This window comes from Choristoneura fumiferana, chromosome 25 (genome assembly GCF_025370935.1).
Source record: "Choristoneura fumiferana chromosome 25, NRCan_CFum_1, whole genome shotgun sequence".
NCBI classification, from domain to species: domain Eukaryota; kingdom Metazoa; phylum Arthropoda; class Insecta; order Lepidoptera; family Tortricidae; genus Choristoneura; species Choristoneura fumiferana.
The window spans coordinates 1,663,491-1,691,168 of record NC_133496.1 but is presented as its reverse complement, the minus strand read 5'-3'; the positions used below and the strand labels follow the sequence as shown (position 1 = coordinate 1,691,168).

At 39.2% G+C, this 27,678-nt stretch overlaps 2 protein-coding genes across 2 annotated transcripts; one reads left to right on the top strand and one right to left on the bottom strand.

Annotated features, from left to right (window-relative positions):
* Nucleotides 1–812: 812 nt before the first annotated feature.
* Nucleotides 813–7,526, bottom strand: TBC1d7 (TBC1 domain family member 7). Its single transcript, XM_074107486.1, has 6 exons — nt 7,212–7,526; nt 6,532–6,728; nt 4,191–4,369; nt 2,179–2,274; nt 1,470–1,599; nt 813–1,133 (listed from the first exon to the last, which is right to left on the bottom strand). Exons 1-6 carry the CDS (start codon nt 7,426–7,428, stop codon nt 1,035–1,037), a joined length of 918 nt encoding a protein of 305 aa, XP_073963587.1. The 5' UTR covers nt 7,429–7,526; the 3' UTR covers nt 813–1,034.
* Nucleotides 7,527–7,989: 463 nt separating this feature from the next.
* dtr (defective transmitter release) lies at nt 7,990–26,931 on the top strand. Its single transcript, XM_074107474.1, has 17 exons — nt 7,990–10,450; nt 10,706–10,938; nt 11,180–11,459; nt 13,136–13,249; nt 15,302–15,479; nt 16,363–16,492; nt 17,105–17,288; nt 17,721–17,883; nt 18,215–18,294; nt 18,367–18,945; nt 19,595–19,782; nt 20,245–20,407; nt 21,246–21,359; nt 21,888–22,769; nt 23,090–23,251; nt 25,094–25,293; nt 26,307–26,931. Exons 1-17 carry the CDS (start codon nt 8,107–8,109, stop codon nt 26,760–26,762), a joined length of 6,450 nt encoding a protein of 2,149 aa, XP_073963575.1. The 5' UTR covers nt 7,990–8,106; the 3' UTR covers nt 26,763–26,931.
* The last annotated feature ends 747 nt before the right edge of the window (nt 26,932–27,678 follow it).

Genomic DNA, 27,678 nt, shown 5'->3' with positions numbered 1-27,678 from the left:
ACAATAGAGTCGTGTTCAGATATTTTTACCAGACTGCCCGAAGGAGGGTTATGTTTTTCGAGCGTATGTATGTAAAACGTTATAGTATGTATTTATGTATGTATGTGGGTATGTATGTCCATTTCTTTGGTCCTCGCTGCAGCCTAAGCGGTTGGACGGATTGTAACATATAAGGTATCATTGGATTCGTCATAACTGTCGGAGTGACATAGGATAGGGTATATAATATTTCAATATGGCGTCTGCAAAAAAATATATATCGAAGGAATTAAAAAAAAATGTATTGTAACAATATGGGAATCAAATGAAAGCTAAGAAATAATTAGCCCATTCTAAATATATATATGAGTTATAATACTTTTAATCTACTACTTTTACAGAGATATAAAAAGTATAAAATAAAAAACATTAAATTTAAAAAATCAAAAAACCCGCCTGCTTTAAAAACTAAAAGGTAGAAAATAAGTCTAGTGGTCTAGAACTCTGTCAAGAAGCTCATTTAAGGTTCAACAGTCGGGACCCTTTCAAATCGTAACCAGATCAAAAAATCTTGGTAAGTAATGGTTTATGAGCTCGACTGTACAATGTTATTTTGAAAAATATCGTTTCACCATGGAAGATCTATTTATTGAACTATTTGCTCTTGATATACCTAGTACATTCAGCCGTAATTATGTTCCTTGTAATAAGTTGGGCAGGACTTCCATGCGAGGTTATTAATTTAGATAAAAACTCGTTATATATAGCTATGTAAGTACATTGTAGATCAAAAATATTCAAACAAAGAGGAAAAGCAAATAAAACGTTAGTAATAAATGATAATAATATGTATTTAAAACTCTCTATTAAACAACGATTATCACTTAGATCAAAAACACAGTGCGAATTTATAAAAGCACATACTACGCTCAAAAGCTGCATCTAAATATCCTTTAATTCTTATTTAAATTCCCCTTTCGTTTCGAATAGGTACGTTCTGTAGTAAAAAATCTCGTTTTACTTCTAATGGGTTATACCCATTAGAAGGTCATACATCATTTCTTTGCTAGTTGATCACTTTGCGGCTGAGCACCATAATATTGCCATAGTTCTATTGCTTTGTTAGCTACCACTTCTTCACATTGCTCTGGAATCTAAAAACAAATCAAAGGTCAGTCTCACACCCAAAACTTCTACCAAAAACCTTATGTATACTTTATATAGCAACACCACAATTTTTTTTATCGTCTTCACTTCAAGCAAAGGTTTTTGAACCATTAAGCCAAACGCGAAACTTAATAGGTTTTATCAGTAGCGGCTTCAGGGTACGGCGCGGTGGGGCGGATTTAAAGGGGCGCCCGAAGCCTATACCTTCTAAAAAAAAAACAAAAGTTGGGGGCGCCATGGAAATCACGCCCAGGGCGCTGGAAGTGCTACAACCGGCACTGGGTTTTATATTTAATTTTATATTTCAAAAAATAATTAATTACCTCAGATACGCAATTCAAAACTTCTTCAACATTCTTCGCCTTCAATATGTTACGACGAAGTGTTATAACTAACATCACAGCTACAAATGATAGTATCTTCGGTGCACCACTGCACACTTTGTCCCATATTCTGAAAAAAAAAAAAAACAAAAACAAGTGAGCTATTTATCAAGACATCAAGATGCACAATTAACGACAAACACACTTCTTTCCAAGACTTCCCTCACTAAGGCCATCTGTTCTTGTAAGGTCAAAATTGTGCTACAAAAAACAGTTGTTTACAATATGCAATTCCTCATTAATAAATTAAGGCCGTCTTGCAGGAAAAAATAAATCTAGATTTAGTAGTTAATCCAGGCTTAAGCTTGACAGTTCCATACAATTTGACACTACTAAACTGAGCTTAACGCTAACTCGAGATTTATGTGTTTACCGGAAGTGGGCCTAAAACAGAAGGGTTTAATAGCCTGTCAAGTGTATAGTTCATTTATTATAAGTATAACATGAAGTCCGCGTCTTCATGAGTTCCGTGAAGTCGCCAAGCGGTCACAGCGGAAGACCAGCGTTGGCCTCTACGGCCAGCACTATGCTGAGCTGAGACCGTTTCGCGATTTCGCAAATACTTTCATTAATATTTACTTTATACTTGTTTATTTTGTGTTTATTAAACGTTTTCTATTTCTATTTAACATATATTTTTTAATTTTACTTTGCAAGGGAAGTGTCATCCAGTACTCCAGCAAAGCAGCAGTTGAACCATTTCGTTAGAGGCAGAGCATCCATGGCATAGATGTCGGCTAGGTGGCTGAAACAAAATTGTAACATATGGGTCTACATAAACTCCTGCATTTATTTCGCTAAGTGAGAAAAGGGGTAGCCACATTGTTGTCAAACCTGTAATAACCTTGAGTAGTGGAGAAGAAATAAAAGAGAACCTAAAGTTTTTTTTTTACTTTGGCTCGCGCGGTTGGCGCATTTGCCAGGATCTAGAACTTAACATACAAAATAGTCATCATTCATCATGTTCCAGCATTTTACTTGCAGGATGTTCTTAAATGAATCCAGAATATTTTAGCAAGTGGCTGCGTCATTATTCTGGATTTTTTTACATTGATAGATGCGCAAAGTGTGCCGCGTCAAAGGCCTTGAAAAGTTGGATCAAAAATTTCAATGAAAAAACTTTGCGGGGGTTTTCAGTCAGTCTAACCAAGCTCTAACCCAATTACATGTTATTGTTTTATTTATTTATTTATTATTATTTAATACGTCTTATGTTATCAATATTATTTGAACTTATTCATTTATTTATTTTGTTATATTCTTCTCTATCATATATGTGCGGAATTACATTTGAAATTTACCACGAGCTTTACGGTGAAGGAAAACATCGCGAGGAAACCTGCACAACAAACCTGCGAAGCAATTCAATGGTGTGTGTGAAGTTCCCAATCCGCACTGGGCCCGCGTGGGAACTACTGCCCAAGCCCTCTCATTCCGAGAGGAGGCCTGTGCCCTGCAGTGGGACGGATATAGGCTGGGGATGATCATATAAGGCAACTTATAATATATTAGATGAACATAATGTGGAAATAAATTAATAATATATTCTGGAATAATTTATAAATCTTGTATAAATTGTCAGTGACAATGTATGTACTGTCAACCAATTAGATTCCTGGGCCACCATGCAACCTTATCATAGTAAATAATTTCTATTCTCTATAACAATGTTGATCTAATGACACATAATGTTGTTACAACAAGGTTCTGTGACGGCCAAGGAATGAAATGGGTTGACTGTAAGTGGCCCCTTGTCAGATGTAGCTATGGTTTACTGTCATTTGGTGCAAATGGAAAATGGACAACTCGAAATTATACGACAAAGGCCAAAAATTAAAATTTGAAATACATCAACAAGGAAAATTGACGAAATATGCCGAAAAAAAAACCGACCACATGTATTTACGTACACTGAGAAATATGATGAATTGTAAATATTCTCCAGCCGAAATAATTTGTTGTGGGCCTACATATTAAGTTAAGACTTGATTTAGACAACATTCACTTATTGCTTTCTTTATTTTGATATTGATTTTTTTTATTTTTTATTTTAGTCATATCACTGCACATAGGTCGTGCATTGGTCAGACACGTCTATGTGTGTGTATTTGTGTGCATGGTTGTGTACATGGTTGCGAACGGTGGATCACTAACTTCTATAATACAAGTTTTCACTTAGCTAAGGAGTTAGAGGGCTTTGAGTGTCTAACTAAGTACAAAAACTGTCACATTTGCGTATTATTTTGATTAGGTCACTATTAAGGATACTAGTGTGCCCAAACTGTCCCTGTCTCTTTCTTGTAAGTTTTGCTGTACAGTCGAGTTCATAAACTTGTGAGAAAAGTTTTGATCAAAAATATCTGAACACAACTCTATTGTCAACGGCGTAGTAGCGTGTTCAGATATTTTTGATTTATTATTATTTTGCTTCTAATTTATAATTATAACGGACAATATTCCATTTGCGTTTCGTTAATTAACAACAAAAAACAATTTGGTTGTAAATATTTTACACAAATTACATTTTGACAAATTCACTTTGGTTGATATTAATTTTGGTCTATATTCAAAATGGTTAATTCAAGTGGACGATTTTCCATTTGCACCAAAGGACAGTAAACCGTAGCTATTTCGTACTCAAAGTAGAACTATGTAACTTACTTGTATAGTTCCCCATCCTCTTTCTCCAGCATAGCCTGGAAGGCCTCCCGGAGCTTGGTCAAGTCTTTCTGCATGTTCTGTACGATGCTGGTCAAGCCCTTGGTCAACCAGTACACATCCACCTCGTCGGAGTACAGTTCCGAGAGGGTCTCAGCAATAGGGATGAAAGTATCCACAGACTGGAAGAAAGAATTTGTTTATTAGAATAATAGATAATGGTATGCTCTAGATTAACTAAACCCCCTTGCAAAAAAAAAAACGGGCACCTATGGTTTTTGTATTTTATGTGCACGAAAGCTTACTTTCTAAGCTTCAATGCCTAAAAATCTGAAAAACCACAGGTGCCCTATTGTTTTGCAAGGGGGTTTATTAACAAGTGTCCCTAAAATTTTTAATTAGTCCGTGTTAGATTACCTGAAAATATAGGACACATTTTTCTTCTTTTGACAATTAAAAAATAAAATTATAAAGATACTGTATACTGTGGTTTGACCCATCGCCTCTCAAGTAGAAGGTCGTGGGTTAAACTCGCACCTCTGAGTTTTTCGAAATTCATGTGCGGAGTTACATTTGAAATTTACCACGAGCTTTGCGGTGAAGGAAAACATCGTGAGGAAACCTGCACAAACCTGCGAAGATTCCAGTAATAGACAGAGATTCGAAGTTCCAATCCGCACTGGGCCGCGTGGGAACTATGGCCCAAGCCCTCTCATTCTGAGGGGAGGCCTGTGCCTTGCAGTGGGACGTATATAGGCTGGGATGATGATGATAAAGATACTAGCTGTTGCCCGCGACTCCGTCGCGTAGAAGTATGAAAAGTTTAACATCCTATTGTCAGAATAACCGGTCAAGCCATTTTGAAGGAGTTTGGCCACAAACATTTTTGACCTGAGAATTTTAATATTGAGTTAGCCATTTAAAGTTCCGGAGGTGACGCCCGGCGTGGGACTTTTATACAGCGTAACTGACGCGCTCCATCTTTGTCGTTTTTTATGACAAAAGCGTAATAAGTATCAATATTTTTTGATAATCAACTGAAGTAACTAAATTTAATTATATTTTTTTACCCAGAAAACTGAGGGTCGAGGGTCTATATCTATTGCGTAACGTTTCTGACGCTCGCAACGGCAATCATGCAAATACTCTCATTTGTCATTTTGGCCTCTGCCTGGGTAGTTTCATGTGTGAAAAAAAATATTATCCATTTAGTCAACTAGTTCAATTATCAGAAAATATTGCCATATTTTATCAAATAAATCATACAATAATAACAAAGATGAAGCGCATCAAAAATAGAGTGTGTCCATGACGTTACGCCATATGGCTATATCTTCATGTTTTTTTTGTTTAACTGACTAAAGAAAAAATACATGTCCAATATAATCTAACTGACAAACAAATAAGATCTTTTAGGAAAGTAGCTCATTATAGCATAGTCAAAATTAAGCATAATGTAAGAGTGACCTCCAACTTGCGTCTATCGAGCGTTTTTTGCGAACTAGTGTACTGATTCGCGCGACGCGACGCTAGCGCCGCGTAAGCCCAGCGTTCGGCAGCCGGTCAGCGCTGGCGTCGCGAACACGCTGCGTAGCCGCTGGCAAGACGAGGACGCTCAAAAGACGCTAGTGCGGAGGGTCTCTAAGTTAATTCTATGTTAATGGCTTTGGTTTCTAATGATCACTAGTTAGTTAGCAACAGGTATCATCATCATCATGTCAGCCGAAAGAGGTCTACTGCCGGACATAGGTCTCTCCAAGGCTCTCCACTCAGACTGGTCTTGTGCTTTCCGCATTCAACACAATCCCGCGATCTTAACCAGGTTGTTGCTCCATCTTGTTCGAGGCCTACCGCCAGCTCTATTCCCGGTCCACGGACACCATTTGAGAACTTTCAGGCAACAGGTATGTATCAAATTAAATAAAGTTTGAAGAGAATAAGATTAAATTTAATTTAGTGTTAAGTTTCTAATAATTAGATTTTCTAAGTTTTGTCAACAATTTTATTATTTATAGCAAATAAATAGCCTAAATTAAATTTATATTTACCATGTAAAAATATAACATACAAAATCTTACTTTATATTATAAATGCAAAAGTGTGTGAGTATGTGTGTGTGTATGTTTGTTACTCCTTCATACTAGTGGCTGGGGAAATTTAGATGAAATTTTGTATGTACAAAAACACAGGTTAGCACATTGAATTTATGATTTGATAACTTTAAATAACCTTCTTGTCCATATAATCATCAAAAAGCATTTGTGTAATTATTCTGTTGGATGAACAAACAACAAATTTTATCATAAATAGAAAGACCAACATTTGAATATTGCTTCTCACTTACACAGCAATTGGTTTCAGGGAACATTGGTGGGCGGGTCTCTTCATTCTCGAGCAGCCACATCTGCAGCAGCACCTTACTCCGAGGCCCGCTCATGTCCTCCAGCTTGAGCATCTCAACGGCATACAACAGGTCTTGGTATTGCTCGGTCCGCTGTTCTGTTACGTAGGTGTGGGAGTCAGGGTAGACTGGGAGTATGTCTGTAAATTAAATGGTTGCGCATGAAATACCTCCTTTTCTTTTAACTAGCATGATCAGTCCTGGATTTATAAATAGGCCGTGGCCGCGGCAAGGGAGCAGATTTCTTTTATTTTAGGTGTAGGGCGGCGGAAAAAGTGGCCTAATAAAAAAAATGGATGATGAGATGTCCTGTATGATGAATTATAAATAAATATGAAAAAAATAAAACAGGAAAAACACAAGTTTTTTTTTCGTAATTTTATTTATTTCCCCACTTTAAATTTGAAAACAATTAAATATTATTACAAATACATTAATGACCTGAGCCTAACTTTAAATACGTTGTTATCATTAAAATCTAATAAGTTTCCTTATTGATTACAACGTAAATAAACAATAGATTGGTTGGAAGTACGTAAGAACAGAAAAGTGAGAATAGAGAAAAGATCGAGCTATTTAGAAGCTGCTGCCGCCGTGAATTTTACTAGTGTATGTTTCCTTACCAAGTAACACCTTCCATACTAAGTTCCGGTATGCTGCCGGCACGGTAAACCGGAGACAGAACTGCTTTAGTTTCAATTTATCCCACGGCTTTTCTTTCATTAGTATTTCAAGCGATTTCTTCTCTTCTACACCTCGGCATCCCACTTTTTCGTAGTAAGACGAACGGAAATTCCTTTCGTCCGACATTTTTAATCGTACAATAGAGTCTTCGGGCATTATAATCTTTATTTCAGGGAATTCATGTCGGACTAAGTAGGCACTGACGATGCGAAATTTCAAAGTACGACGATACGAACGACACGAAAGTATTGAATTTGATTGAAACGTCATTATGACATTGACAATTGGACGAACAACCAACAGATGAAAGTTATTTCTACGTTTAAAGCGTCTATCACACCGTCCGTCCCAAGTCCGTCCATTCAATTCAAGTCCATTACAAATACAAATACAAAATTCATTGTCTTCTATAAGTACTGAACAAAAACTATTAAGATAGTTATATTTAGTTGTAGCAAACTTATAATGTTACAAAGTAACTTCGTTGATCACAAACCCCAAAGTCGATAACTTATTACTTTTTTTCCATTTAGTTTACAGTTTGTTTCACGCACAGAATTCACGAAATTATAGAGAACGATTGGATTTTTAATCTCGTCTGAAAAGTCATTTGATAATATTTCCTTGGTTACATACAACTAGGTTTCAACCTTTTTCCACCAAATTCAAATTTCGACCAAACAAAAGATGCTTAAAAGATGTTAATCGGTAACCTTGGAAAATTATAAACAACGAGCAACGCAATGCCAATGTTTGACTACACAATGTCAAGATTGTTATAATAAACTTAATTAACTTAATACAAAATTGATATAAAAATATTGATTGTTGATTATGGAGTCGGGTAATCCAGAGGCGTCTACTGATCTTTCGTACAAGGAAAAAAAAAGAGAAGAACTGCGTATATTTTTTAAAGATGCCAAATTGCCGAAAGCTGTTATTGACAAAGCCATTGAAAATGAACTTTCCACCATAAAAGAATTTCAAGATAGGCCTTATATAGCAGCGTCTTTTCCTGGTGCGGTAAGATCTGAGTACGAAGTAATGACTGGACAGCCATTCACCAATGTTGAGGATCGAACTAAGCCTATCACAAGCGAAGAAGCGCGTGAGATTATAAATAACAACCCAGTCATCACGGAAAAAGCGCGCCAAATACAAATTGTGGCTCACAGGGAGAAGAAAGACATTGCCATCCCTTTAGAAGAAATCAATATAGCTAGCTACAGTGATATGAATAAAGAACTTGATTCAGCAGATGGTGATCAAGTAAAACTTAACAATATAAAGTTCAGAAACATGCAAGCTTTGTGTCAATCTGTAACTGATTACAGAACCAAGTTAGCGAAAGGTAAAGCTGAAGTCACTATTGAAGAAGTTAGTGAAGCTGAAAGCGAAGAAAGAGAGTTTGAAGCAATTGAAAATATGGTGAGTCAATATACAGACAAGTCTTATGAAACTAGATTTCAGGAGACAAAAGATATGCTTAGTAAAATGGCTGATAAATACGAAGATCCCAATACTAAACCAAATGAGAAAGTGAAGATCGAGTTTAAGTCGGACCCGATATTAAAAGAATCATCAAGCCAGTTAATAAAAGGACAGTTCAAACGCACAGCTTATGAAGAGATAAAAGAAACATATTCTATTAACGCAGCTATGAATATTCCAACAACAAACAAGCCAGTGGCATCTAAACTCGCTGCAATCACGAAGGAAAAAAAGAAAGTTTCAGACTGTATTAAGTCGGATATAAACAATATGTCAGAGTTATTTGATATTGAGGGCAATGCACCTAAAGATTTTGAAAAGCGACTAAAAGATACTGAGGACGCAATGAAGTTCATTACTACAATATTAAATAAAAGTTCGATGGCTAAAGAAAAAAACGTTTCTAAGGAAAACATTGCTGATGAAATAAAACGAGAAGATAATTCAGAGATAATGGCAAATACTGAGAATCAAACTCCTCAAGTTCTTACTTCGGCTGAAGAAAATAACGAATCTACAGAAAAAACAGCCGATAACATGAAACTTGAACATGACTCAGAGGTCGCAAGCAATGTGACACTTACAAATACGACACAAGTTCAGATAGTCCAAAGGTTTGATGAAAGAATGGAGCAGACGCTGCAGACTGCTCTTGATGATTTATATGATGTGAGCAATAATGAGAATCGAGATAATAATGAACTAGAATACAAAGAAATGAAAAATCTTGCTAAAAATATCGTCGAAGGGGCTGATAATCTTAGCACCTTAATCCGAGAAGATATTACTAATAAACTTAATAGCATGAATGAGCTACTCAATGATGTTAATGAAGCACTAGAAAACTCTCGTAAGTCTAACCTCGCTTATCAAAAGCTTAAGGACGAAGGCATTATTAAACCAAGACAGATCCCCGATTCAGTACCAAGTAGTGAAATTATAGATTTAACGAATGAACCACAACAAAGTAGCGAAATAATAGACTTAACCAATGAACCAGATGAACCTAATGCTCAAACAGAAGCAGGTGAAGAAAAGCCGATGAGTACTGTTACAGATGCAGACATCGGTGATATATTTAGCGCCATTGGAAAGCTGAACAGTGAAATTCGAAGCCATGAAGACAGAATAAATAAAAGTAAGGCTCGATATGAAATTCGGAACCAAGAGTGCAAAAACTTCATGAAAGAAGTAAATGATGTATTGCAAAAGTCACACACTATTTTACACCCTCAACAAGCTACTACAAACACACAATTTAATAAAGAAAACACAAAAGAATGTATCAAAACAGATAAAAGTGAAACAAGTATTTTTAGCGTCGAGGATGACAAAGTAATTGAAGGGGAAAAACCACGCAAAGAATTATGGGATGTAAAAGCGCAGTTTAAAGATGAACAGGATAAAAGACTAGCAGAATTCAAGCAACAGCAGTTAGAACGAGACAAGAGAATCAACGATCTCCTTTATGACATAAAAGACAAAATGAAAGATAATAAAGAAGTTTTGAGATTGGCCAACAATTTATTAAGAAAAGACGACTGTAAGGATAACAATCAAGGTGGTTGCAAAATTCAAGAGTTGCCGCAAGAAATTGATACTAAAGCTCAAGGAGATTGTGCTGCAGATGAAAAAGTAGATAATAATACAGATATTAATAAGCAAGCAACAATCGGTGATGCCAGATGTAAGATTCAATTCGTTATAGAATATATTATTAACATTAGAATTTCAACCTGGTAAGCTTTAACAAGAAAAATAATTCCTTAAAATATTGTAAGCGTTTCAGTGGAAACGTCTACGTGTGTGTAACACGAACACATTATTAGTCGCTGCCGGTACCTTCAGTTACGCACACTAAGACATCATTTAATTTAATTTAAACATGACCTTCGCTATTATTTTTGCACATTGATAATTATCTACAATTCTCTTTCCACAGCAATTAAAGAAATTGATTTGGAGCGGCGTAAAAGAATAGCAGCTAAAAGGAGAGATGAAGAAGAAGAGAAGGAAAAAGAAAGACGGAGAATTAACAAGGAGAAACGGGACAGGGAGATCGAAGAGGCGAATAGAGGGCCACAGATGACGAAAGAATTCATTAGGCAACATTGCAAGCAGCACAAGCTCTATTGCACTCCACATCTCAATGATATATTGTATTTGCATTTCAAGGTAATGATCACAATTTTATAATTTAAAAATCTTAGATAGACCCGTAGGCGGGTTTATGAATTAAATTTTGTAAGCAGGTTTTGTAGGAGGCAGGCGAAGGTGTTGGTAAAATATCCTCAAAATGTACCTACCAATTTGAATGCTATTCAGAAGTGATCCGAGGAAGAGGCGTTTCGAGAAACAAGCAAAGAGCTATTATGTTATGTTTAAAATTCAGATAGAAAACATTTAATTGTTTCAGGGTTTTTCTAAAATCGAAAATCTCGAAGAGTACACGGGGCTGAAATGTATATTTCTTGAAAACAACGGCATACAACGCATCGAAGGTCTAGACGCCCAGTCAGAATTGAAGTGTCTGTATCTTCACTATAATGTGCTGAGAAAAATTGAAAATCTACATGGGTGTCCAAAGTTGGATACATTGAATTTAGACCATAACTTTGTCCCGAAGATTGAAAACTTGGAGGCAGTTCCGGTGTTGCATACTCTGAGTATTGCTCATAATATGCTGTCCTCTGTCAGTAAGTAAAAGCTTAAGTCTTTTCGTGTGTAATTCTGTACTATACCTTGACAAGTTCGTATGTGACACAGAATCCTGTTGTTGCAATCAGCATTTGCCGCACTTATCAAAAAAATCTTGATAAGGCAGCAGAGGCTCCCTGTGACAAGGTTCTACCAAGCGTGTCATACGAACTTGTGAAGGTATAGTACAGTCAACGACATAAATAAGTGATAACTTTTGTTCCTTGTCACTTTAACGTCATTTTTCGATTGAAAGCGACAAGGTACAGAAATGATCACTTATTTATGACGTTGACTGTACCAATGTATGCCCGAGGTTGTGCCCTCTTGGGAAAAGGTAAAAAAGGCTGGCTGGCCTTTTCCATTGAAATTCCGAAAAATCCTTATTTGTTCTCTATGATCCTCAAGAAATGTCTGGCAAATTTCAACTCTAACCATGCATCGTGGCTCAGACCATGCGTTACTTTGATGATTAAGAGAACCTCCTGCTATAGACTATTAACCCAAGCACAAAACCGATAGCATGACAATTAAAACGACAGTACGGGAAGACCCGTCGAGTTTTTTTAGTAATGCAGCGTATGAAGGCGTCTTTTAGCCAGTGAGGCGAGACGAGGCGGGGCGAGATTTTAATTCTCTCCTACCGCATCTTCGCTGGAAACAGTAGAAATTGGCGAGGATCCGCTATACGAGAATTAAATTCTTTCATATTCTGGGCATAAAAGTAGCTTCCATCAACATCATCTTGATGGGTGGCGGCCTTCCACCGTGCGTTCCTTTTTACCTCGCACATGTCATTTATGGAACAGTTTGGCGACCGAGGTTTTTCCAACTCATTACGATATGACTACCTTCAAAAAGCGAGTGTACCATTTCTTGTAAGGCCGGCAACGCTTCTACAGTCTTGATGGTGCTGCGGATGTGTATGGGCGACGGTAATCAGTAATCACTTAACATCAGGTGAACCGTATGCTCGTTTGTCTGCTATTGCATTAAAAAAAATTGTGATTAAAAAAGTCGAAGAGTAATTTATTGAATCAGGCGCTACTTTGCGGAGGTCCAATATCAATGAACTAAAAGAATTTCTTTGCTCACCCGCGACCTAATGATAGCTAAGTTTATGCAAGATGCGTGTTCATTAGACATTTGGTCTATAACATCTGGTAGTATGGTGTACTGTTGTGTTGCTCTGAAGATGAGCTCTGGTTGAGTTCGAAACGCGTCAGTGTATTGTGGTGGTGATAGATGGGTTTGTGTGATTTGTGTGGGTTCTTACAATCTGCAGGTGGAGGAACTGCATGAACACGCATGTTATCCTGCATAAACTTAGCTATCATAAGGTCGCGGGTGAGCAAAGAAATTGTTTTAGTTCATTGGTTTCAGAGTGTTTATTAACGATTCACACGTCTCATCGCGTCGTCCCGCGCGGTATCTTTGGTGGCAATGGGTCGGCGCGATTTCAATTCGTGCCACATGAGCATGATGTCCTCTGCTGGGCTACTACGAAACTCGAAGTTCGTATCGTACTGTCCCTCTCGCTCTCGTATAAAACAGTATAAGTGTCAGAGAGACCGCACGAGACGAACTTCGAGTTTCGTAGTAGCCCTGCTGATCTCATTCTTCATTCAAATAATGAGATTATTTTAAGTCTCACTCAAATCTTTGTATTTCGAAGGTGACCTAGAACAGCTTAAGTTCTGCAGGAACCTGTCAGTCCTGGATCTGTCGTACAATCGGATCGAGGATCCGCTAGTGATTGACATTCTGGCGGACATGGATATTTTGAAAGGTACCTAAGGGCTTATGCTAGCTGACGCGGTTTGCACGGAGCAGCGGTTAACTGCACGAGTCGCGTGTGATGCGACGCATTTTACCTGAGGGTCTACTCCGAAATTCAACAATCGAAGTTCATATCATACCGCCCCTCTCACTCTCGTATTAATAGTATAAGCGTCAGAGGGATGGAACGACACGAACTTCGATTTTCGAATTTCGTAGTAGCCCCGCTGTACCCGCACCCGCAGGCGTGCACGCGCTCCATGCACCCGTGCCAGCTTTATTTCTTCTTTTTACTTCTTTTCTTTTAAAAATCTTTTTTTTTAATAAATGGACCTACAAGTTGAAACCAACCAGCAACTAGCAATCAAAGTTTACAAACCGCCATCAACTTCGTCAATAAGCGAATAAAATTCTCCTTGCGTCGTATTCCTCAGAATTTGAGGTTCGTGACCTGATTCGCTTCAGTTAACCTCAATTATACTTGAAAAGTTGAGGTAATTAACTAAATGTAAACAAACTTCAACTCATAATTTGATTGCTTAGAACGATATCTCTTGTTGAGCGGTTAGTTCAAGGAATGCCGAAAAAGTTTTACGGCATAGATGTCGCTAGCGTTGCTTAAGTGACTAAGTAAGAAACACAATGAGATAATGCATAGGGAAATTCGTGTCGGTACCGTTGACCATCAGTGGTATTTCACGCGGTACGGATTACAGGAATTGATATATCTATATTTCAGTTTATTTTCAATTTCGGTTTGAGACCGTAAAAGTTTTGAATTGAAATAAAAAATACAAAAAAGATTCCAAAAACCAATCATAAACTTCAGCTGCCAGATTTGTTTCATTCAAGGATTTTTAACATTTTACTTATCTATCATTGTAATAGAAACTAGACTAGTGTTTTTCAATACAGAAAGTAAATACTCGTATTTACTTAGATACCAAACGTACTTAGTTTTCAGTAACTTTTCCGACAAAAGGCTACGGTTCTACCAGAGATGTGCGAGGATGTGATGCGAGAAATGTGTTTTTCATGAACCAATAGAAACGTTTCATTTACCTCGCCTCGAACAGCACATCTGTGGTGGAAACAGCTGAGCAGAGCGAGGCGAGGTAAATGAAGCCGTTTCTATTGGTTCATGAAGAACACATTCCTCGCAAGTCCCGCAACACATATTACTCGCACATGTTAGTTGGAAACGGAGCCTAAGAATATTAACCCCCTGTTTCACCATTCATTGATTAAATTTATTTTTCTTCCAACTATGCTTTAATTTCATCATAACCGCACAAATACCCAGCACAAAGCGGGACTTTTTTGCTCTAGAGCAGAAAAAATGTATGAGAATACTTTATTGCATTGTTTTAGATTTTTTTTAAATTGCACGACCAAAGAGGTAACACAAGTATTTTTGCTATGAAATTAGCCTGCATGGTAAAAAAATCTAGTGTTAGGTTCGTCAATCAACCGTCAGGTCTTATGAAATTAGACAGATTGCGTACAAAAAATTGTTGCTACCAATCCTATAAAAAGCCGTATATTTTAAAAAAAACTTTTTGTTTGGTTGGCCAACCTAGCGCCCATCAGAAATTTGACAGCTCGTGGGTCAAAATATCTGCTATTTATATACTAACTCTGCCAAAAAAAGTAAGAAATTAAGAAAAAACAAATTGGCGGGAACCTTGCGAATTTTCCGTGGACATTTTTTGAGAGTGCGAATGTAAACTTGCAAAAATGGAATCATCGAGTGCTAGTGACATTTCTTTCCTATTAATTGTTTAGCATGAGTTTTTTTTTCGTCTACTATTCCTGTAATAGTTGAAAGAAAATCAGATTATGCACCTCGCATTAAGTAATTTATATTGCCCTCGTGCTTTTTAAAGTCCTCGCTAACGCTCGGGCTCCAAATCGGCACTCGGTGCACTAATAAATAATTTTCTGCTTGGTGCAACAATCTACTATGACGGATAAATGTCTCTGTTTGATTTGTTCGAATAGCCGCGAGACGGCATCACATTTAAACAGTAAGTATAAGTATGTTATGTGCCTCTCTCTCTAGTGTTGGTGCTGACGGGCAACCCCGTGACGCGCGCGATCCCGGCGTACCGCAAGACGCTGACGCTGCGGCTGCGCGAACTGCTCAACCTGGACAACCGGCCCGTGTTCCCGCGGGACCGCGCCTGCGCAGAGGCCTGGCAGCGCGGCGGCGTCGACGAGGAGATCGCCGAGAGAAAGCGGTGAGACATTACCCTTTGAGCAACAACGAGCGGACACAGCGCTGCTCAAAATATGGAGACGGTAGGTCGGTACGGAATCGCAGTCTTCTTCTTCTTCTGAGATATTTTTGTCAGCTGTTGGACATATTAGTATCTTCCGCATTGTCCATGTTGACCCATAAATGCCAATCTGGTCCACTGCTCCTGCTCTCCATTTGGACTTAGATGCGGCCAATCTGGTCCAGGTGGTCCTGCTGTCCTTAGGATACCATCCGCCCATCTAGCTGGTGTAGGTAGGTACGGAATCGCAGTCACACTTTACCGCATGCTCCCCCCCCCCACACGCAAACATCTTCATTGTACTCGTAGTGTCTACTCTTGTGTCTGATGTCCTGTCAATCGTTCACAGGTTAACTGGAAGAGATCCCTTTAAGGGATAAGTTCGCCTTTGTACATCTTATTATCCTGTGTTATATTATTTTCATGTGTTTTTATGTACAATAAAGAGTTTTACAATACAATACAATACAAACTGTACAATAAGAGTCACACAATACAATTAGCAATATAAGTCTTCGTTGAAGTGGCAATGGGCAGGCCATATAGCACGGAGAACAGATGGCCGTTGGGGCCGAAATGTTTTCGGTAAGCGCAGCGTAGGACGACCACCAACAAGATGGACGAATGACGTGGTTAAAGTCGCGGGTTCACGTTGGATGCAGGCCGCTTCCAACCAAAGCAACTGGAGATGTATGAGGGAGGCCTATGTCCAACAGTGGACGTCCTACGGCTGAATAGGTAGGTATATAAATAAAATGTATAAAATAAATAAATAAATAATACCTTCTAAGTATGGCCTGTGAACCCCACCGGTATTGGGCTCCATTTACCTTTCTTGATGCAGATGGATAGCAAGGGACCAAGAGAAGACGATGGAGAGCGTCCGCTACCTCATACGCATGCGCGACGCGAACAAGGCGGCGCGGGAGGCGCGCGAGAAGGAGGCCCGCGAGAAACTCGGCCTGCCGCCCGTCGTGAGTACACCAATGACATATCGGTATTTGCTTACCGTCCATCTATCCCTATTATGTTCCGTTTCCACCAGAGATGCGCGAGGATGTGTTGCGAGGCATGTTTTCATGAACCAATACACCGTACCACACAGTACAATACATTTACCTAGCCTCGCTCTGCTCAGCTCTTTCCACCAGAGATGAGCTGTGCGAGGATGTGTAAATGAAGCGTTTCTATTGGTTCATGAAATACACATTCCTCGCAATCGCAACATATTCTCGCACATCTTTGGTGGAAACGCAGCCTTAACGTCCCACTGCTGGGCACAGGCCTCTTCTCTGAGTGAGACTTGGGGTATAGTTCCCAGGCGGGCCCAGTGCGGATTAGTCCGCACGAAGCGGTTTGCGTCATTTTTCATAATGCGACACGGGTCAGTTTAATGTAAAAAAAAAAAATTGCTTCGCACTTTTCTGCGAGTTGCATTGCGATGTTTTCCTTCACCAACCTGGTTTGAATTTCGAATAATCAGAACCACGAGCCTGGATTTGAATCCACGATCCTTTGCTTGGGATGCCATAGGTCAAACAAATAGTATGCCATAGCATTTTCTTACGTCACACTTCGTCAAACAGGAAGATAAAGCGGCAGAAGAAAAGAAAGATAACGATGAAGGTCCCTCGACTCTGGAGCAAAAGTTCGGTCCCGCAGAGGTCAAGGTCAAAGAAGGAGTTGCTGTGGACATGCTAACGGGATCAGAGGCTGAGGACTCCACCAGTGAAGATAGCAGCGACAGCGAAGGTGGCAAGAAGGATGATGGTAAAAAAAATGTTAATAAAATGTTAGGTGGAGCAGCAGATAAGGCCAGTGACTCCAGTCATGATGTACTTATGTAAATATTGTCCCACCGCTGACGATTAATGAGAAGCGAGTAGCTAGAGCTAGAAACTAGATACGGGTTGGTGAGCAGCGAGATGCGAGTGTACAGTTCCAATAGTTTTTCTCTATAAGTTAGTGTACGACTGCGACGGACGAGTGAATACTTGCCGTGCATACAATACACATTTACCTACACCAAATTTAAATAGTGTCCGCGGCAGCGTGTCCAGTCAAGTTAAAAAAAAGCAACTGGCGACGCAGCCATGTAATATTCTAAATTCTTTTGTCAGTGAAGTCAACAACGTCGCATGTACTTATATTGAACTTGGTTTTCATTTCTCATTTGTTTTTGATGGGTTGTAATTTATCCAGAACCTGCAACTGGTAACATCCAGTGGTCTCCCTTGATGCGGGGGACGCAAATGGTGCAGGAGATCAGAGAGGAGGTGGCCCCGCCGGCCCCTGCGCCGGTCGAGGACTACTGGTATGGGTACCATGGTCCCCCAAAGAGAAAGGAGACCAAACTGGAGGAGAGGTGAGACCAATGAACTACAATCACTGACCTTATAAGTATATAGGATGTGACAACAAACAAAACCACCACAAATTTGTTTTTGTCTTATCATTCTATGAAAACTTTGGGCTCTAAATGCAAGAACGCACTAAACTATATTCTTAAAAGCCATCATCATATCATATCGGCCGTAGGACACACGGTCCGCGTGATTCTTCAAAGTATCGCCTGAGAAAGAGATAAACTGCCACGGCTAACTGTGCGAATGCGTCAAAGCGTTAATAATAATGATAGAACCCAACGAGTGGTAACGCATTAAACAAATTCTACTGTATTTGTATTTCGTTTTCAGAAGCTTCACTTCAGACTTTGAAAACATAAGGAATTTGCTTTTCGCGCAACCATCGCATATTCAGAAGACAAACAAACCTGGTAAGTAAGAAATAATCAAGTAGGTACCTATACAAAAATCAAATAACAAAACTAACTTTGGTTCTTTTTTAGAGAAGGAAGCGATGAAAATAGAAGAATTAGATGAAAAAGGAGAGACTAAGGAAAATGTAGCTGAAAAGAAACCTCTAATTGAAGTAATTGAATCTCCTCAACTTACTATTGAAGATAACAAAGTTGAAGAAAAAGTTGAAACTGTAGAAGATACTACAGTGAAAGGTGTAGTCGAAGAAGGTAATCTTATAATAGATCATGATAAAAAGGTTATTACTGAAAAATCTGGTGTTGAAAAAGAAGAGGTCAATAATGTGGAGAAATTCAGAACTAATGAAAAAGTCAAAAACATCAAAAATAAATCAATGAAAAGTATTACAATTACCGAAATTAATCCCGAAGAAAAAGTTGACCAATCACAATCATTGGTTAAATATGATAAGCCGACCAAAAAAGATACATTGGAAGTGAAGCCAGAAGAAAAAGCAAGTAAAACACAAGAAGTTGTGGAAAACGATGACAAAGCAAAAGATTCCAAAGAAGATAACAGTAAACAAACTACAGAAAATAAGGATACGAAAGATGAAACTGAAGGTCAATGTTGTTCTAAAACAAGTACGGAAGAAAAAAAACCCAGCAGTAAGTTTTTCTTAACTTTATTGCAAGTTAAAACTAACTCCCTTATTAATTTTATAAATGCGAAAGTTGGTATGTGTACGCGTGCGTGTATTTGTTATGTTACTCCTACGTGCTAAAACTGTTGAACGGACTTGAATGAAGTTTGGTATATTTAGACTTGATAGATTAGGCTACTTTGTATCCCGATATTCCCGCGAGGTCAGGATAAGCTCAAGGACTTTTCTCCCCCAACAAGTAGGTCTGTTGTTCGATTGCCCATTACCACTCCACCATCATAATTATCATCATTTCAGCCGTAGGCCGTCCACTGTTTCACGGGTACCTACTGCCTTTTCGCAACGTAACTTTTGGCAACCTGTTTCATTTCACAAACTCTAAAACTGTAAATATTTCAGGATTTATTTCAGGGCCATCGTGTAGAACCCTTTAGGTTAGGTTAGGTTAGTTTTATAAAAATCCTAAAATATTTACAGTTTCAGAAGTATTAAACAGTTGGGTGGGAAAAGAAAAGTTGCAAAATGAAACAGGTTGCCAAACGTTATTCGCCGAAACATAAGTAAACTGTTTCAACATAGGCCTTAATAGACTTCAATATAACCTAATCCGCCTAAAACAAATCGTGGTATGTCAGTCAATCCAATTTTCGCAGTGGTACACAGCAGCGGCGACGGAGTATCCCTCATGAGTTACATGAGGAGCGTTAACAGCGAGGATCCTGAGGAGGACGAGGCGCTCCGGCCCAGCGCTGAAGACCTGGAGATATTCGCGGAACTGGACCGGGAACAGCTGGAGCGGGAGGCTAGGATCGCGAGGGGCGAGCCCGCTGTGGATCCCATGGTAGCGTATAAGAGTATTATGTATGCATATGAAATTATGACACAACTGACTAACTGACGCCAAACACGAAATACATAATGATCTTTTGAAGTCCAGGAAGTTGGTGACGTGCAGCCGGGTTTTTCAGCCGATGAGTCCAGCACTTTCTGGGCCTTCCGTTCCCAGTCATCTATAATTTTTTTTCCCGAGTCACGTCACACATAAAGCATCTCATAGTAATATTAAAAAAATAAAGTCATTGTATTAAGTAGATCAAGATCACATGGCAGCCAGACCTTTGTTACGTGTAAAGATTATTTTTTTTATAATACGTGATTTTTTTCCAAAGCGCTCAATATTCAAATTTCATAGTTGGGGATCGTTAGGACTATATATAAAAAAACAGCCTTTATACTACAACGAAGGTCTGACTGCCGTAGACTCAGGCTCTTTTAAATAAAAGCAATATACATCTGTGTACAGAAACTATATGACAAGAAGACAATGGACGCGTTCCACCTCGCGGAGGAGCGCGTGCCGGCGCACGCGCAGCCCGCGGCGCAGCGCGTCGCGCACACCACCTACCGGCACGATAACGCGTTCGACCGCGTCGCTCTCAGCCAGCTCACGGGCGGCGAAAAGCCCGGTAACTATAGTGGTGCCATCTAGTTTAACAGATAAACTGCTACTCAGTGCTTCGTAGAGGTATTTACAGGACCGAATGTGGGGCCTGGTAAGATGTAGCGACCCTGACGCCATCTAGTTATCAACAGATGAACTGCTACTCAGTGCCGGATCTAAGAAAGGCTTCGTAGAGGTATGTACAGGACGGAATGTGGGTTCTCGTAAGATGTAGCGACCCTGGCGCCATCTAGTCATTAACTACTGGTTCTGCTGGTATTGCTGGTCACTGAGGTGTGGCCGCGCATTCGGTGCAAAAATTGGCTGCGTATTGGCACCTGAGAGTACATCAGCAGCGCGCTTTGTGTTAGGAAAATAGTCGCTGTAGGTGAATACGACTAGGAAGGACATGATGATGGATGATGAATTGATGAACTGCTACTCAGTGCCGGATCTAAGACGTGGAATACACACAAGCGGCGTAAGGCATAAGGCATAAGTAAGGTGTTGAACTAGCTAGCTAGCGTGCCTGCGGCGCGCCGCTTGAGTGTAATTCAATATACGTCTCCTTAGTACATTTTGTATACAAACGTTTTGAAACAGCATCGTGCCTGCGCTGCGCCTGCGCCTTACGCCGCTTGTGTGTATTCCACGCCTAAGAAAGGCAGCGTTTTTAATACACGGAATGTGGTATCCGGTAGAATCACATATAAGCGTTTATAGTGGTTGATAGTAATTAAGCAACGTTATGTGAACGCTCAAGGCATACGAGTACTTAATGTACCACCCCTTTACATGCTTTTAGGGAAGTCAGAAGTCAAAACGTTTAATTAAATAGGTACTAATGATCTATTATGTTGCAGATGAAACGAAAGTGAAGCTAACGCACGTGCCAGGAGCTGTGCTGTACCAGTATGTCAACCAGGCCCCTCTGCAGGTGGACTATGAGATAGGAGAGGAGAAGATTGACTCTGAACGTACGGATATTAGACAATATAATAATTTGAAAGTAGCCTTAAAGCTGCGCGTCCACTGCATCGGAATCGGGCCGTACGGAGCCGAGGGAGCGGACGGATTTGTTGCTTTGTATAGATTTCTCCGGTGCAGAAATGCAAGTTTTTTGGACAATAAGAAATCTGTCTATCATTAATTTGATGTTATATTCAGAAATTTTCCCCAAAATTGACATCGTGGTCGTCGTGGTTTAACAATTTAAATTCAATTTCGATCAACTGAGAGCATATTACACAAATACAACAAAATTTACACGAAGAATAAGTAAAAATAATGTAAATACAAATCTAAACGAATAAAAGGTTATCAATATTAATTTTATATAACCATTTCGACAGACAGGCAGAAACTGATCCAGACACCTACGCACCAAATTTCGTGACAGATTAACACAAAACGCAACAAACATGCACACAAACTTTCACATTTTAATAACAGTATGTGTATGATTAATTTAATTTCCATAGTTTTCATAATATTTTATTTTCTAGCGTCCTCTGGTGAAACTGACTCTATACACATTACTAGTGATAATGCATCTACTACAACTGAAGATGAAGAACCTAAAGCGGCTGAAACTAAGAAATTCGTTAGACCAAAAACTGCAACAAAAACAACTAAGACTAACCCCAATGATAGACCCATAAGAGGACGAATTAGTATTACTCCTAGATCAGGAGATGATAAAAGTAAGAAAGAAGATAAAGCTAAGAAAGAAGACAAAGGTAAGACAGAAGAAAAAACCAAGAATGAAGATAAATTTAAATCACGAAAATCCATGTGTGTTGTTGATAAAGAACCACCAGTCAAACCTATTGTATCTAGAAGACAATCCATTGCTACGGTGAGTGCTAGCAAACCTACTGATACCAAAAAAGTGATAAAAAAGGAGCCAGTCAAGAAATTTGAACCTGTTAAGAAAGTTGAAAGAGCTAAGTCGGCGATGGAAAAGAACGTTAGGGTACGGCCAGAAAATGTAGGTAAAAGTATTCCTTCTAAGAATGTTAAGAAATCTCAGATCCCAACCAAGGATGATAAAATTAAAACACCAAAAGTAAGTCCAAGAGAAGTTGAGGAAGAAAAGAAAATCCAAGCAGTCGATGATGTCGTAAACAAAGAAATAAAAACAGGACAGATTAATGAAGATATCAAAGTTAAACAGACAGAACAACCAGTAACGAATGTTGAAACTGCAGTTGATATTTCAGAAGAAAATGCGTCAAACGTAACAACTGAAGCTGCGGTAGTAGAGAATGTGGAGAGTGTTGTTAAAACAGAAGTTTTGAATACTCCAGAAGAACACGTTGATAAAGAAGCTGAACGTATAGTTTCATCATCAGAGATAAAAGAACAGAAGTACCTGGATGGATCTGGTAAGAATTTAAAATACAGTTAAAAGACATTTTCATTATCATAATGGGGCCTATACGCATTCCACTGCTGGGCACAGGCCTCTAGATTCTCTCAGAAAAAGAGATTTTGAGCTGTAGTTTTCATGCGGGCCCAGTGTTGAATAAGAACTTCACGCATACCTTTGAACTAGTTTGCAGCGGCATACGATTTCACAATGTTTTTATTCGCCAAAAAGCTCATGGTACATATAAATTCCATAAAGACGTGAGGCCAGGTTCGAACCCACTATTCTCTGCTTGAGAGGCTATAAGTCTAAACAACCACGCGTTTTAATTAACAGGTGATGCTGGTGGAGTTGCCGATGTAGCTGAAGACAGACCTGTGCTCAATGAAGCGGCGTCAACTTCTTACGAAAGCATGATGTTCGTGGAGCGAAGTGAAGCTGAGAGATCCATCATCAGCACCATTAATTCTTACGAGGATGACAGGTTTCCATCTCAAGGTATGAAATATGTCATTCTTATTAACAGGATTATTAGTGGGTGGAAACAAGCCTTTAATATCATCACTCTAAAAAAAAATGAAAAAAATCAAAACGTTTAGGTTTTTTGCAAGAAGGCCTTCATGTCACTTTGTTATACTAACAGCGCTTTCGAAAAGTTGTTCGCCAAGACTAAGCCCCGCAAGGATCTTGGAGGATTTAAAAACAACCTGATGTATTCCATTACTTTCAGGTTTTCAGTTATTTGATTGACACTTTTGTAGCGACTCCTAGCGCCATCTAGTGAACAACAATAGAAACTCCTACCATGTGATTAACGATTTACCGAAGTCGTAGAAGACGCCACTTGTCTGCTATTCGCGGACGACCTGAAGTTGCTTCAGGCAGTGAGAAAACGAGTCAGAGGCGGAGAGGTTTCAGAGGGATATAGATAGCGTCGTGGCTTGGAGCCTAAAAAACAAGCTGCCCTTCAACACGTTTAAATGTGCCGTAATTACATTCAGTAGAGCAAGAGCTCCTATTAATTTGGTTATGCTGTGGATGGGGTACCGCTGAGGAGAGTTACAACGGTTAGGGACCTGGGAGTGGACATAGACAATGAGCTAACGTTTCGTAATCACATTGTCAATGTTTGTAAAAAAGCCTACAGGAGGCTAGGTTTTATACTCCGTCGAGCTGAGGGCTTTAACAACATCAGGGCTATATGTAGCCTTTACAACGCTCTGGTGAGGAGTATATTGGAAAGCAACGCGATAATCTGGGCACCGCATGAAAGCGAAGTACATTCTCATGCTGGAGAAAAATCCAAAATAAATTTACTAGATACTTATACATGAGACTGTACTCGGTTTACCCCTATTTCCCCTTGATGTATCCAATATTATTCGTTATAGGAATGGTTGGGTATAGTAAACTAGAAACCAGGCGGAACTCGCGTTGGTTACTTACTTTTGGAATTAATTCGGGGCAAGCAGAACAATCCAGGTGTATTGAAGTACATAAGCCTTTGCGCTCCCGATAACTACGCTGGGCGCCGGCGACGGCCGCCGCTGCTGGCCTTGCGCGCGGTAGGACCAAATTGTTGCCAAGGCGCCCTTTACGCGCGCCCTAGCTACTCTAAACCAGATAGCAGACTCAGTTGATCTGTTTCATTGAACTCTGAGCGAATTCAAGAGAGTTGCCTTACACATAATTTGCTATGTAGATTAAGATGTTTATTTTATTTTATTATTAAGGGCCTTCTGTATCGCCTTAGGTTTAACTCCTGTAATGATACTGTAAGTGATGATAATGTAAATAAAATAAAATAAAAATGTTCTACATCGCGCTATCGAAGTTTCTCAACGCGGTCGCATATATACAAGCTCCGACGCTCTTCCTTCGGACTTCGGTCCCCAGGCATAACACCTGCCTGGAGAGAGATCTCTATTGGAGCCTCCCCCCACTTTGGTGACAAGTATTTGGGGGTGTATTTGTCTACCAGGTTCAGGCTCTCACGCCTCGTCCGAATCCCAGGCCCATTTCCCCACACTTTGTATTTGTCTACTTTTACTTGGCTTTTAAATTTCAGACCGGTTTTTTCAACTTCCGACGCAAAGAGAAGTATTAAAAGTTTGACGCCAATGTCAGTTTGTCTGTGGCATCACATAGTTATCAAATGGGTCGACCGATTTTATTGCAGTTTTTTAAAATCGAAAGCTAGTTTTAATCTTGATGGTTCTTAGCTAAGTTCCATTAAGGCCGGTTCAGACGTTTTTGAGATATTGAACTTTGAAATAACAATGCCGAATAAAATGTAATTTTTTAATTGGATTGTCTCTCACTGTAGTCTCAAAATTCCAGGTGTTAACTACTCAGACATGTCCGAGAACGCGCGAATAGACCAGAGCGTGGCGTCGGCCATCTTGGAGCGGACACTTCACTACGAGGAGCGAGCGATGCTGCAACAGCTGGACGCATTGAGCAGCCGCGCCGGGAAGCTCGACAACCAGACTAATACGCTGCTGGAACACATGGCCGAGGACCTGGAACACCGCTACACTGTGAGTTGACTGCTGGCAACAGTTCTTGTTATTGTCAGCTACAGTAATAGTGCGTAGTGCGTATTTCCAGTGTGATACTGTGGTAGTATGAGTCAAGTTTTTATTAATTTGTAAGTACCTACTAATCTTTAGAAACTAAGCAACAACTACTACATAATATGTGTCCCAGTTACATGAAATAAATTATATTATTATTATTATTATTTAAATGGGAAAAGTCGGAATGATAATAAGTCGAGTCAATTATTGTATTAAATGAGGTTAATTTTCATACCCATTAATATGGAGCTTTAATAATTAGTGTCAAATGTCAAAACGGCTGTATGATGGCTACTGTAGCTAATGAGGGCTAAAACACAGGCAAAATATCGCTAGATGGCGTTCGCATCGTGAAGTTTTTTTTTGAAGTTACGGCTCATGAAGATTGGATCATGGCCGTGAAGCAGCAGTGCTTGCACTGTTGTGTTTCGGCGTGGAGAGTAAGACAGCCGGTGAAATTACTGGCACTTGAGGCATCCCAACTTAGGCCTCTAGGTTGGCAACGCATCTGCAATACCCCTGGTGTTGCAGATGTTTATGGGCGGTGGTGATTCCTTACCATCAGGAGACCCACTTGCTCGTTTGCCATCCAGTCGAATAAAAAAAAGTAAAATATTATAGTCGATCATTTTGATAGGTAGCTACCATCTCTTTCTTTGGCGGCGGTTTGTGTTGGTTTTGTGGTGACAGTATTATAGTACCTACTTTACTTACATTGATTTAGAAAAAAACATATACTTCTATCTAAATTTACGTTTTTTACGATCAGAAAGCATTGGTCCGCGGGGCCCCTAGACGCGCGGGGCCCGTAGCATTTGCTTGTCTTGCTACGTTGCTAATCCGCCATTGAGCGTGCATGAATACCTGATACGACTGTTTCTATGGCCGTTAGGACGTGTCAGATGTTTTTGCACACTCGATATTAAATGCAGTGACTGTGCATACTGAAAGAAAAATACTGTCTTCCCTTTCAGTTGCCTGAAGTATCCCACATCCTAACCGCCCACATGGACGCAGCAGAACAAACTTGGCGAGCGGGCAACTTCGTACCTTCGTACGTACGCGCCAGTCCTCCGGAATCCATCGCTGATGAAAACGAAACTACCCTCGTACCCAGCGATACCTCCTTAGACTTGGAAGAAACTCTCATACCAGGAAACGTTCCCATGGACCCCATACGGGAACATGACGATTCCGGGATAGGGGATAATATTAATGATTCTAACGTGGAATATAAGTCTTTTATTGATGAAGATGGAGAAGATAAAGAAGAAAAAGAAAGTATTGTGGTCAATATGTCTGGTGAAGAAGAAGTGTTTGAGGATTGTATTGATCTCAGTACGGTTGAAGAAGAATTTAAGAGGGTAGATGAGAATTTGTCGCTGGAAATGAAGATTGCTTTAGGTATTGAGGATAAAGCTTTGGAGTAGTTTGGTGTAGCGTTTAGCTTTTTAAGTCACATAGTTCTATTAATATATTTCTTTACTGAAAACTGTAGTACTTAAACTAACTTTTAAAAATGTGAATTTGACCTTAGTGACAAACAGTTCTACTTTTCTTTATGATTATAGTTTAACTTTAACTATTAATTAGTTATGGTAAATGTAGTTCTATTTAATTGTTTTAATTATTATACTTAACTTATATTTTTTCATTATTTTTTTAAATTTAATTGCCTATTGTTAAATTGTGTGGCTCAATAAATTATTATATTTTAGTAAGTCGTTACGTTTTACTGCCTAGGTGAAATTGTCTACATAAAATTCCTATGCAATCATCCGGAGCAAAGCTGCAGTACTTCTGCTGCTAGGTAAGAGTCTTTGGGAAAGATAAGATAGTATTTATCCCGGAAAATGGCACGATTCCCCTGGGATAGCGATAGATGAATTCTTCGCAGACGGAGTCTGAGCAACAGCTAAAAAATAAAACACACTTTTATAAAACTACAATATATATTTAATTAAATAATTATTGCACCTACGCTTCGTACGTAATAAACATATACGATATAAAAATAATTTACTTTCAACATATTCTTATTTCTGCATTTCAACAGTGTATAAAATGATTTTACACAGTGGCAACAAGTGGTCGCATGTCGGCACAAGAACAATACCTGATATTCATTACAGCATCGGTAAACGATGAAATTCGTCCATAACCGTATTTCTCAAAAAGTGGTCCCGTCTAATGAAATGGAGAAGAAATCAGGTTTGTCAAGAAATTATTAACCTTAAGGACGAGATCATAAAACTTAAACTACATAAAACATCCTACCAAAATTTCTTGACGTCAGAAAAACGCCACGAAACCTGAGGAAAATCGTAATTTTGTAACTACATCAAA